The following is a 12,162-nucleotide window of genomic DNA, read 5'->3' on the forward strand; positions in this document are numbered from 1 at the left end:
GGATTGTTTGATTCCCATACATTGTATTTTGGTGCATGATAATTAAGCACACACATTGCACCTATTGGAGGAATGGAACTAGGGTCTTTAGTAAGATGACTAAATGCTTAACAAGTAGGCTACACCTTTTCAACATAACTTCTATCAAATTGATGATGAAATGTTCACAGTGAAAACTGTTATTCGATGAATGAAAAAGAAATAAAACTATGAAATAATTTATTTTATGTTGTAAAAGTAAATAGTGGGACATCACATTTGTTGATGATGAATCAGTCATGACTTATTAGCACTTTTATGACTGCCTCCTTTTGGACAATGTCTCAAATTGATGGCACTTCCCTAAAGGTGCCAGTTTTTTGAGGATGGATTGATCTTGTCTCCAATGTTGGCTTGCAGGTTTTCTACACTCATGATGTTCCGTGGTAAGGGCATATGTTCCTTCCTTTGATGGCCTCCTGGCACTTGGCTGCACATCTTCCAGGCCTGCCTCCATGAGAGCCTATGATGTTGGATGGTCTGTGCAGCTTTTGCTCTTTCCATCACTGAACATAGGTGAATTTCTCAGAAACCACAACAACTAGTGGAGTGTTGAGTACAGTTCACCGAGCTGTGGGTTGCAGTTTTCAGCACCATACAATCAACTGCGTCAACTCCAGTTGTTGATTAATCCCCTGACCAAAGCAATCACCTGAGGTACATTTGGCACTGCAGAATCAGCAAAAATGTATGGACATATCTTGTGTTATCTAGCTGACTTTGATGGGCTCGGTTCAGACTTTTCTGGAGTACCTAAAAACAAAAAAAAAGTTCCCAACCATGCATATGGCATCCTCCTTCACAGCCAATGTGATGTTTAGGTTAACCACTGCTGGAGTACAATGAAAGACCACTGTTTGAACATGCAGTTTACATAGATGAAGGGAAATATTCTGAGAATTGGAGGGACGTAATTAATGTGTCAAATATATGTGATAATATAAACTGCACATTTGTCTCTATGTTTCGGGCAGCAGTCATAATGAACCTTCTCTCATCTTATACACAAGTTCCAATGTCAGAGAAAGCATTGCTACCTTTTGTGTTGTCATGCTGTCTTTTCCTGCTTTTCAAGAAGGGCTGATGAAACACATCATGAAGTCTCTGGGCCTGGAGCAGACGTACACACTCAGTAGTTAGTAAACAAACAATAACAGTTAGCAAATGCAGGAGTTCAGAGTAACTTGGAAGCCACTGATGTTTTTCCCAGTACTGTATGACTTACACTAGTTGATGCATTAACCAAGGGTGTGATCTGAACCACTTAATCAGATGAATGTCAAAGCTGTCAGCTGACAGGTATCTACTCATCCATATACCTTCTGAGGTCCGAAACCAGGACATAGAGACAGCTCCTCCCTGCCGGCCTTCATCACCTTCTCCAGGCTCTGTCATACAGCAAGGTGAAGGCCATTATTTACCATTTTTTATGGCCATCTTATTGAAAGTTCATGGTTATCATATAACAAGTGTAAGGCCATTATAGAGCAAGTTCACAGCCAACAGTACTTTGAAGCAAGAGACCGATACACTTATCAGATTTAATAAATCGGACAATAGACACTAATAAAACGAGATCTTATTTTAACCAGACCATTACACTTTACCTATGACATCAGCACTCTATTACAAGGAATGTCCACCTATAATAAGCAATAAGTATTCATTTGGTGGTTGAACACTACTAGAAAGTAAGATATATCTACTTGAAGCAATATTTGTGATGGTAAAACCTAATCTATGTGCAACTACAAGAAAGACAGTTGAGATGAATTTATAATTGATCATTGTTGACATTGCCGGAAACAGCAGCTCACCCCAAATGTGGACATAAGGGTCATGCAGTCTGTCTTGTTGACGGACTTCACCGTCGTCAGGCAGTCAGTCATCTGGCAACAACAGATATGATATGAGATGACAACACACAAATAACACACCTGTGTCACATCTTTAAGTGCTCACATGTTTTGTGTGTTTGAACAACTTCAAGAAACATGCTGAGATAAGAACAGGTCCCATCAAGGCTGGTTGTAAGATGCAAAATATGAACTTGTGTAACTTGGTGACAGCATGTCATTCTACCATGATGATATGGTTTGCGATATCTATAGTATATTAATAATATTAATCACTAGACAGTGATAACTTACAAGCAGACATCATATTGCTCAGTGCAGCACTCAATAAAGTAAGTTACCTTTGCCATGAAGTTGTTGTCTGTCTTCTCCATGATGGCTTCTGGTGGTTTGTTCTCATACACCTTGTACGTCTCTAGATAGCGACCTGCCTCCTCGGGACTACACACCACAAACAGGTGGAACAAGATACTCACTTTTGTAAACAACAAGTCTTTACAATGACTATCAACAAGTAGTGGAAATAGTAGATATTCTAAAACCTCATTCAGCAGAATAACGTTTTCATGCGTTACAAACACTTGAGTCATGTATCATGAAACAAGGATCTGAAAATTGATGCATCACACCCAACTGATTTGAACATATGCATGTGGCACGATTAAGGAATATTAACTGCCACAACTCACTCCTGATGTAGCGACTGATCTAAGGCTATAGTCACCTGAAAGCTAGCATGAGGGTACAGTCTGCCAGAATACACATCTTGGCCAGGTCCTTCAAAAGATGGTGGGGATCTTTCTGAAGTAAGCAGGAGGTAAAGAACTCATTACTTAAGAGTACCACCTTGGATCTATTCACTGCTGTATGCATCACCTGATGTTGAAAATGTATCAACAATACTGCTGAGAACTGGTTGTAAGATCCTGATTGATGCCGGGTCCATCCCAAACAAATGATCATTGACACATTTGGTTAGCGTCATTTTTGCTGTTTCCCGATGTTCAAATCAGTAGGACTGCTCTAACCTCAGAATCACAGGTCTTGAAGGCTACAGTACTATAAGGTATACATGGTACACGAAGGAGTTGAAAATTACAGCACAAGCAGGTAAAGGGAGCAGCTGAAACGATCCATGCTTTTAAATCTTCAGATTGGGCATGATGGGATAAAGGTTTTAAAGTTTTCTATCCAACATAGTAACCTTTTAAAAGACTGCTGTTCATTAGTACAACAAGCAGATTTTACAATTACAAATAGCTCTGTTTGAGGGAAATACTCACTATGTCAACCTGTACAAGCAGTACTCGCAGATCAAAACTCTTGCCCAGAAGTTTTAGCCGTTTGTGGATATATTCTGGGTTTAATTGATGATATCGAAGACTGAAAGAAAACAAAACAAAAAATGTTGGTTTTTGTTTAATGCCAAACTTTTCCAACTTAAAACAGAGGACTGAAATTAATTGTGTTTGGTCAGAAAATCCAGTGACGGACTGGTGAAATCCCATGCCAGCATTTACGACGACATGCAATATGGTATTAATATAACATTAAAGTTCTTGGGTCACTGACGAGCATTTCCACTACCTCTGCTGGAAGGTGGGAATGTTATTGTGATCTGATGTAACTGTCACAAAGACACACCTGAGAAACAGGGCACATGTGGACTGCCCCATGACATAATCTGGCACTATGTTGCCGTATTCCCAGGGGATGTTCCTCACATGCTTCAGTATGGGGTTTCCTCTCTGAAATAATATGTAAAATGAAACACTGATGGAATTATATTTGTGTTGTTAGTATGACTGAGTGTGTCTTCACACCTATCACAAATATTACAGTGAAGGAGGGAGGGAGGGAGTGTTGTTTTACTCCACAGTCAGCAATATTCCTGTCACCTCCTGGCAATGATCCATGTCACCATGCTGTGACTTCCACCAGGCAGGAACAACCAGTCCTCATTATAGCATACTCTTACATCCATGATGAGTGTTGGAAAAATTTCCAAGACTCCCCAACACACATTAGTGACGCATCCCTGTGTTAGGACACTTAAACCAGTTTGGACCAGTCAGTTAGGGGATTCAAATCATATTCCATCATCTAGGTATCAAATCATAATATTCAGTCATGTAGGTTTATCTGCTAAATGCTTACCTGTCTTTGGTTAACAATTAGGGAGTTTGTTTTGCCTATTTTAGCAAGTGTTGGTAGAGATCTGTAAAGAGAACATATCAATGAAACTGACTAAATGACTAAACACACTGAATGTAATCTAGGGTTTTAACAAAGATCTACTGTAGGAAAGATAAAAGAAGTGGCAGTATGGTTTACCTGTTTGAGCAAAAGAGGATGTTTTGATAGTTTCATCTAGCAATGTGATCATTGGTAACTTCGGCATTTTTGTTTAGAGATAAATTCTACTTAATGTTTTCATTAGAAGCTTTCAAATGTACTGGGCATGGTACATGCTGGTTTAATAGTCATGGATAATCATACATCTGCAATACAACTTAGTGTTAATGTAAGATATACTTACTCTTCAGGCTGCTCTTCTTCCACCAAATAATCTGCCTCCTTTTGTAAACTTGTGGGTTCTACGGCACCCTCAATCTTGCTACTTGTCACTTGCTTAGTCAAACTGTTGGCTGTTACTAATTTGCCAACACCCTCTCTGACAGCATTTGTATTATTACCTGATGTAAACAAAATTGCAATGTAATAAAATCTAAATCATTAAGGTATATACATGATGATAAGCAATCAGTCACATGTTTAGATAGACTTCATGTGGTATCATTACTAAATATGATGGTATAGCAGGAAAAGGAGGTTGGAAAGCACAATCCACATAATTTGTTATACATTTCTACTGTTATGATTACACAATCCCAAATATAGCATATGTTACATTTCCACCGTTATTTTAAAAAAAAACCCATTAGAAACAAATACCACAAAATAACCTTAGCTCCAGGATGTTTGTAACTCTCATTCTTTAACATTGGCTTAAAATGATCATTGTGGCGCTAAGATCGTTTTGTGGAATGGCTCCATGTTATTTTTTCTATATTGTAAACAAAATGACATTGAACGTTACAAACAGCTGTGTTTATTTCCCAAATATACAGACCTACATCCAGTTATTTTTATAAGAACTGGAAGGATGGCTCCCCCTGGAAGTAAAACAGGTACGACGTACAGGTAAAGACAGGTTTGACCATACCATTACTTGATAGGCCCACTGTGTCTGCTGTGCCTGAGTTTGGTGTGTGTGTGCCAGAGTTGTTACTGTTGGCTGGCATCATTTTCTGTGGTAAGCTGGGAGCTGCTGATGGTACCACTTGTTTGTGCGAGACATCATCACTCTTGGACTCCTTGCTAGTCTTGAAGAGAGGCTTCACTCCCTTCTATAAAAATACATAATCAACTTCAGTACAGCTTGGCACAAATGTCCACTCAATGTACATTTAAATTTCCCTTTATATCCTTCACTCTTCAGCTATATCTTTGGTTGAGTTTTCCAGATGGAACCATCTTGACACAATAGTTACTGTGTACTGCAAAAGTTAAGAAATGTAGGCATGAAGTGTTTGAGTAATATCACGATTGCTCCATTCTAAAAACAGCAATAGCAGCTGTGTCTGCAGTGCACCACTATCAGTCCCAAGTACAATAAAAATGACCAGTCCCTCAAATGTTTTGCTAGTTTGAACTTGAACAAATGATAAACACATTGATAGAATAACACCTGGTTTTATTCAGTATAGCTCAACATTGTCATGGTATTATTTAGTGCATATTCAGAACTAATAACAGAAAATGGTTACATCATACCCATCTCTTGTTGTTTAGCTTTTAGTTTTTATTCAGAACTTATAGAATAATTTTTGTTCTAAGATGTTGATTTGTAAATATGTAATTTTTTTCGTTTTGACATTTCAGAGGAAATTCAACACATCCCTCAGATATACAGTTGCAAAAATTATTGGTCAGTAGTTAAGTTAATTACCCCGAACGTGTACACTTATCAATGGCAACAACAGCCAAACTTCCAAGTTCATGAATGCTGATATCATAAGTCCATGCTTAGTCAGCATATGCAATGTGCCAAATAGTTATCAAATGTTGCTACCCAGTCAGGCTAGCTATGCATGAAAGCTACTAGCCCACCAAATAATTCACTAGCATGAAATTTGAATATAGACACAGGTCATGAAGCTGCCAATATCATGAACATTATTATCAGGCCATAATCTTACATTAATTAAAAGTGTAGATACATAGTAACTTAGAGAGTGATATATTTGCAGTGGGACTCCATGAAAATTCACAAGCCAGTCAGGCCAGTGACTGTTAAGATTTACTAGCCAGACTGGATTTTAACTAGCCACGGGCCAACGGGCTCTTTCGCACACTTGTGTGTAGATATAGGGTGTGATCAGATATTGGCTAGAAGAAAAGTTGATAACAGCAACTTCGAAGCTATAATTTGCACTTAAATGGGTTTATGTGAATCTACAAATCAACAGCGTTTGTTTTTGTTATTACTATTTAATGATTAAGCCAGTAAAGTCAGTATCATCGACCATAAACCTGCTCAAGATGGGTCAAAAATCGTCATTTCTGTCTAATTCTGAGGCACAGGCAACAATTAAGGTTAACTGTAATTACATATCAAGACACTCACCTGCAAACACGACACAGCTTTGTCCTTCTCGTCTAGTGTTGGAATTCTAAACCTGCCTTTTCCAGCCATATTTTAACAGTCAGCCTTCCTAGGTACATACACCTGATATGGTTATCGTCCTGCAACAAAAACTGTAGCATCAAAGGGGGATAATTCACCACTGAAAGTAACATTCAGGATACCACAAAACAAAATTCTCTTTATGTTGTCACTCATCACCACGGATTAGTTTTGTAACACCCCCAAGTGAACAGGGAACAGAAACTAAATATGGTAAAATATAGTTGAAATATCCTAAAATTTCAACCGTCAGCAAAATAAAACACCAGTCTGTTTATTTATCGAATCTATAGGCTGTGTTCACTAACCAGGGGTTCGTTTAATCAGAGACCTATTATATGGTCTCTGGTTTAATCTCATTAGAGATCAATAAATATATGGTCTCTGGTCTTGATTCTGGTTCTTGCCCTTATTGCGGTTGCAATGGAAACGCGCAGCTATCTGATGTTGAGACAATCCCCAAAAGACCATACCGGTAGCCCGTGGCGTGCAGTCGTGAGTGTTGCCACGATGAGATGTTCAATAGACGTTTCATTTTTGAATGATCAAACACCAAACGATAAAGTTTCCTAAATCGACAATAAAATTTTGACATTCACATACTGCACACAATATGCCGACGAACTGCATGTGCAAAAAATTGTTGTGCGTGGCAATGACGACACTGCTGACGTCACTATAAGTTGCACGTTCATGAGTGTTCTGTTCCATTCAGTGGTTACATCTCATTTGTACAGACATGTAGTTTCATACACATTTTGATTTCCCATTAGCATTAACATTCCATTTAACACTGTCTCTTGTAGCTGTTAGATACGTTAACATAATCTGTATTGAACATTGTTTAAGCATTTAGTTATCAAAGGGTGACACACTTTGTTTGTGTGCACACTCATACTGACAATAGTCTAGTGCACAGTCCATGACTGCGAAAGAAAGCCATATAATCTATATTTTATAAAACGTTATCTTACCTTGTATACAGACTCGCTGACCAACATTCCAATAGAGCCACGTCTTCCGGCGTCATTCATTGTATTACTTTTCCATTGAGTTATGATACATATTGATGATGAATGAGCGGAAATAAGATACTCTGGGTAGTTCTGGAAGTTATCTCCTTGCAAACAATTTTTTCTGTTATTTAGTGAGTGAGTGAGTTTATATTTAACGTCACATCGGCAATATTTCAGCCATATTGTGACCAAGGTCGTGTGAGATCGACTACAGGTGTGTATCCTTATCCTATGTAGAATTAAATGAACTGACCAACCAAGTGGGTTCAGTATTTGTGTATGTCTGTGTAGTTTGTGCGCAAAGATAGCAAGGATGACAAAACACATGTCTACACAACTTATCATGCACAATCACGATCTATCACGATCTGTCACGGACTTACCACGCCACTAGAACTGTATTTACCGTCAAGGTCAAGCTACAGAAAATAACCAGGTCAAATAGGACTAGAGTAAAGTAGATCAAGGTACTGTCTGCACATTTTGATTCTCACGTTATAACTTACCGTAAATAGTTTTAGATGATATACCATGTTTAAAAAGGCATAGGCGCCCATACATTTTCTGTAAGTGTACAGCGAATACAAGACACTATTATGGATGACAACTTCTTTAATTATTTTTAACACGACGTTTCAAGGCTAATTCTTGCACCTTCGTCAGGTGGATAATGTACAGCGAATGCCGTCACTACGTGATTTTGTCGCGATACAATGTCTCAAAGTCCACCTGCCTGAAACTAATAGATGCCTACATGCATTGAATATGACCACCATTTGAGGATCCGTGAAAGTACGGGGTAGAGCAGGCGTTCAGCAACCTATGCTTGTCGTATAAGGCGACTAACGGCATCGGGTGGTCACTCTCGCTGATTTGGTTGACACATGTCTTCGGTTCCCAGTTGCACTGATCGATGCTCATGCCGTTGATTATTTGCAGACCCCCGTCATATATCTGGGATGTTGCTGAGTGAGGCGTAAAACTAAACTCACTTCTAGTGCTGCATTCAGCCAATGACAAGAACTCTCCACCAACACAAAATGCTGGACAGGGGCATACAGGTGAACATACCTGGTATCACATCAATGTTGCAAAACGCCATTGCTTCACAGTTATTTAGTGTGCATCCGTATGGCAAACTATCAGCATGGGTTTGATTATGTTGCTAGGTGTGTCCACATCTTACAGATGCTTGTGGGTTCCACCAAAGTCACTCTCACTCTCTCACCCACTCACTCACTTCATGTTTCAATGCTATCGCATAATGATTCCTGAAATACCATACAAATATCACTGACTTACCATTTGAGGTCAGGCAAAGACTGATATAAGGAAATGATGAACTTATAATCGAGGAAATAGGGTACGAACTATCTTATCTAGTGTCGTTCATCAAGAGGTGTTGTAGCTGAGTGAAGCTGTTTTATTTGAAAGCTAACTGCCACTTTGAAGAAAGATGGCTGGAGAAGCGCGAGAATTCCCCCGTGTAAAGGAAGTGAGAGCGTATACAATGTCGGCCACTACGGCAGACCAAGGATCCGACTGCCATGACGTTATTGACACTCACTGGATAAACGGAGGCCTTGCACCGATAGCCAACCCAATGTCAGGCTATCTTCAATACAGAGCTTTCAGGAAATCTTGGGGGATCAACGCACTTGGGACGTTGGTTGTTGAAGTTGAGGCAGACGATGGAACTACGGGCGTTGGCGTCACTATCGGCGGAAAACCTGGATGTTACATTGTTGAGCAGCACCTGAGCAGGTTTGTAGAGGGTCAGGATCCCCGTGATGTGGAACTTATGTGGGATCAGATGTTCCGAGCTACACTCAACTATGGACGGAAGGGGTTGCCCATACAAGCTATAAGCGCCGTGGACTTGGCTCTGTGGGATCTCCTGGGCCGCTTGCGGAATGAGCCAGTGTACGCCTTGCTTGGCGGGAAAACTAAAGATCGTCTGCCAGTCTATTCGACAACAGGTCGTCCAGATCTCGCTAAGAAATTTGGTTTTGTTGGAGCAAAAGTTGCATGTCCACACGGCCCTGATGAGGGTGATGAAGGGCTGAGGATGAACGTCGAATTCTTCAAAGGATGGCGAGAGAAAGTCGGACCCGAATTCCCACTGTCCCTGGACTGCTACATGGCGCTGACCGTCCCATATGCTATTCGTCTAGCAAAGGAACTAGAACCATATGGTCTAAAGTGGATGGAAGAGTATCTGCCTCCAGACGATTATGAAGGCTATAATGAGGTCAGGATGGCGCTGAGAGGTTCAAAGGTCCTTCTAACCACTGGGGAACACGAATACACAAGGTATGGGTTTAGGCAGCTTCTAAGTTCAAGATGTGTCGACGTTATTCAACCAGACATCACATGGCTTGGAGGTATTACAGAAGCCAGGAGGGTGGTTGCTATGGCGTCAGCTCATGACGTCCTGGTCATTCCTCACGGTTCCAGTGTCTACTCATATCATCTTCAGTACGCCTTCAGGAACTGTCCACTGGCGGAATTCATCAATCTGAGTCCGAAAGCCGATGAGATTACACCCTATTTTGGAGGGATATTTCCAGATGAACCGTTACCTAAAGATGGCTTCATTGACCTCCCACCAAGAGCTGGATTTGGTGTGACACTGTGTAGGGACAATCTTATAAGACCGTATGAGCGATCAGAGAACGAGTCTTTACAGCAGGCAAAGCAAAACATTGATAGAAAAGTACCACAGAATGCATCTTTTCCATTTTAGATTGGCAGCTGCATTCTGGAGTTGGATGGGTGTCCAAACCTTAGCCAGATACCTTCTGAAATACTTATGAAATGTTCTGAACTATCTCATAATACAGAATGAAAGCATGTCGGAGCTTCTAAAATTTCACAAAAATACAACATAAATGTTGTAAAGAAATGGTAGTCTTATTTTGCAGCATTTGTGTTAGTGGTGTCAGCAGAAACGTCTTCACATTATCAATCAATATCATAATTTGTAATCAGTAAACATGAGTTTGATCATGCTATGATTGTCCATGTGAATTGTTTTTTAACACCTTTCACCCAGTTGCAAATGACAGGTCCAGCTACTATTCAACAGACCGGTAGTGAGTTGTGGTAAGAATATTAGTGATTGTTGCATGAGAACAAAATGGATGATGTCGGGCTTGGTAGTCTAGTTGACTGTGTCATCATATCCCAATTGTGTGGCTGCTCATGTGACATTGTTCACTTAACTGTCGGGTCCAGGCTTGCTTGTCACATACCCCTCTCATATAATGGGAGTCTTGCAGATTTCAGTGTACACAAGAAACAAATAAATAGTATTGCACACACTACACATGGTCCTCCATGTTTTCAGTGCTTGTCTTAAAAAAGTGTTTTAGTGTTGAGTTATCCATCAGCATTGGCCTGATATCTTCCCCTTTGACAAGAACAGTCCTCTAGCTGCCATGCTAGATCTAGGTTATTGATAGACATAAACAAAGTTATGATAATGTTTCACATATTCTATCTAATCCCTCTCTAAGTAAACTTAGTCTCAGTATTATTTGTTACATTACACTAATGAGTCTAACAAACCCTAGTAGGAGGTGGCGTCAGGTAACTTTTGAGCAACCTGTGACCGTCCAGTCAAATGCAAGAGGAATGAATGGATTTAACCAATCAGACAACGGCTACTGTTTAGGGTTTGGCGGGACTTACCAAATATTCCCTAGTCACTGACACTGATCCCTCAACAGAAAGCATAAAACACAGATATTTGACTTGCAGGCTTTCTGATGACATGCCTATTATAAGTCAATAATTCCACAAACTAACATCCTTAAATATTGCCAAAAACACTATTTTCAGCAACTGTTTACCAGCTGTTGACAGTGTTGTTGAAAGCTCTATGTGCATCATCCGCAAGCAGTTGTATAGAAAATACCATTTGGAATTGTTCGGGTACAAATCTGTTCAAGGTTAAAGTTCAAAAGGTGTGTGTTCACTTTCACAATTTTGTAAACTGTGCTCTGATTGGTCAATCTCAAAGGTTACCTGACTTGACCTCTTACTACGATTTGTTTGACTGAGTAGAAGAGTGTAACAAATAATACTGAGACTATGTTTACTAAGTATCTAACCTTATCATGAAGCCAGAAAAAAACTAATTATACATTGATTCTGACTGCTTCAAAACTGTCTTTGAGGCATCTTCCCAACATAAGGAAAATCTGGTGTTTTTACTGGAATCAACCCAGGAGAGAACTACTAGCATAATCTTAAGTGGCATCAAGGTGAAGGTTTTTAATGGGAGAAGGTTTTCAATGTCATAGTTGTTCCATATTTAGTTTGATACCTAGTTGTAACATATCAAACTGCTGTTCACACAGCCTATACACATCTCAATGTACATATTATCTACACTACACCAATGGAGATCACTCATTTCTTTCACATGATGAAAGTCAGTCTGTCATGGATCCCTTGTCACATGACTTAACTAATGTCTAGGTGATGGAAGAGGCTC

At 39.7% G+C, this 12,162-nt stretch overlaps 2 protein-coding genes across 2 annotated transcripts; one reads left to right on the forward strand and one right to left on the reverse strand.

The window, feature by feature from the left end:
• Positions 1-202: 202 nt before the first annotated feature.
• Positions 203-7,986, reverse strand: LOC137283195 (DNA excision repair protein ERCC-1-like). The gene is made up of 13 exons (XM_067814640.1): positions 7,620-7,986; positions 6,586-6,704; positions 5,122-5,305; positions 4,435-4,591; positions 4,053-4,113; positions 3,540-3,643; positions 3,179-3,278; positions 2,620-2,696; positions 2,237-2,336; positions 1,857-1,928; positions 1,359-1,427; positions 1,077-1,149; positions 203-792 (listed from the first exon to the last, which is right to left on the reverse strand). The coding sequence occupies exons 2-13, from the start codon at positions 6,652-6,654 to the stop codon at positions 746-748; spliced, it is 1,113 nt and encodes a 370-aa protein (XP_067670741.1). The 5' UTR covers positions 6,655-6,704; positions 7,620-7,986; the 3' UTR covers positions 203-745.
• A 1,063-nt stretch (positions 7,987-9,049) lies between these two features.
• Positions 9,050-10,987, forward strand: LOC137284378 (L-rhamnonate dehydratase-like). The gene has a single exon (XM_067816159.1). It carries the CDS (start codon positions 9,118-9,120, stop codon positions 10,405-10,407), a length of 1,290 nt encoding a protein of 429 aa, XP_067672260.1. The 5' UTR covers positions 9,050-9,117; the 3' UTR covers positions 10,408-10,987.
• The last annotated feature ends 1,175 nt before the right edge of the window (positions 10,988-12,162 follow it).

The sequence above is a fragment of the Haliotis asinina genome, chromosome 5 (genome assembly GCF_037392515.1).
Source record: "Haliotis asinina isolate JCU_RB_2024 chromosome 5, JCU_Hal_asi_v2, whole genome shotgun sequence".
NCBI classification, from domain to species: domain Eukaryota; kingdom Metazoa; phylum Mollusca; class Gastropoda; order Lepetellida; family Haliotidae; genus Haliotis; species Haliotis asinina.

What these genes read in the sequence shown, in the direction of transcription:
- LOC137284378 (XM_067816159.1), top strand. Translation starts at nt 9,118, where the DNA reads ATGGCTGGAGAAGCGCGAGAATTCCCCCGTGTAAAGGAAGTGAGAGCG.
- LOC137283195 (XM_067814640.1), bottom strand. Translation starts at nt 6,654, where the DNA reads ATGGCTGGAAAAGGCAGGTTTAGAATTCCAACACTAGACGAGAAGGAC. An exon ending in TAATTGTTAACCAAAGACAG is followed by an intron (nt 3,644 to 4,052) that starts GTAAGCATTTAG and finishes ATATTATTTCAG; the next exon opens with AGAGGAAACCCCATACTGAA. An exon ending in ACAGCATGACAACACAAAAG is followed by an intron (nt 793 to 1,076) that starts GTAGCAATGCTT and finishes TTTTGTTTTTAG; the next exon opens with GTACTCCAGAAAAGTCTGAA.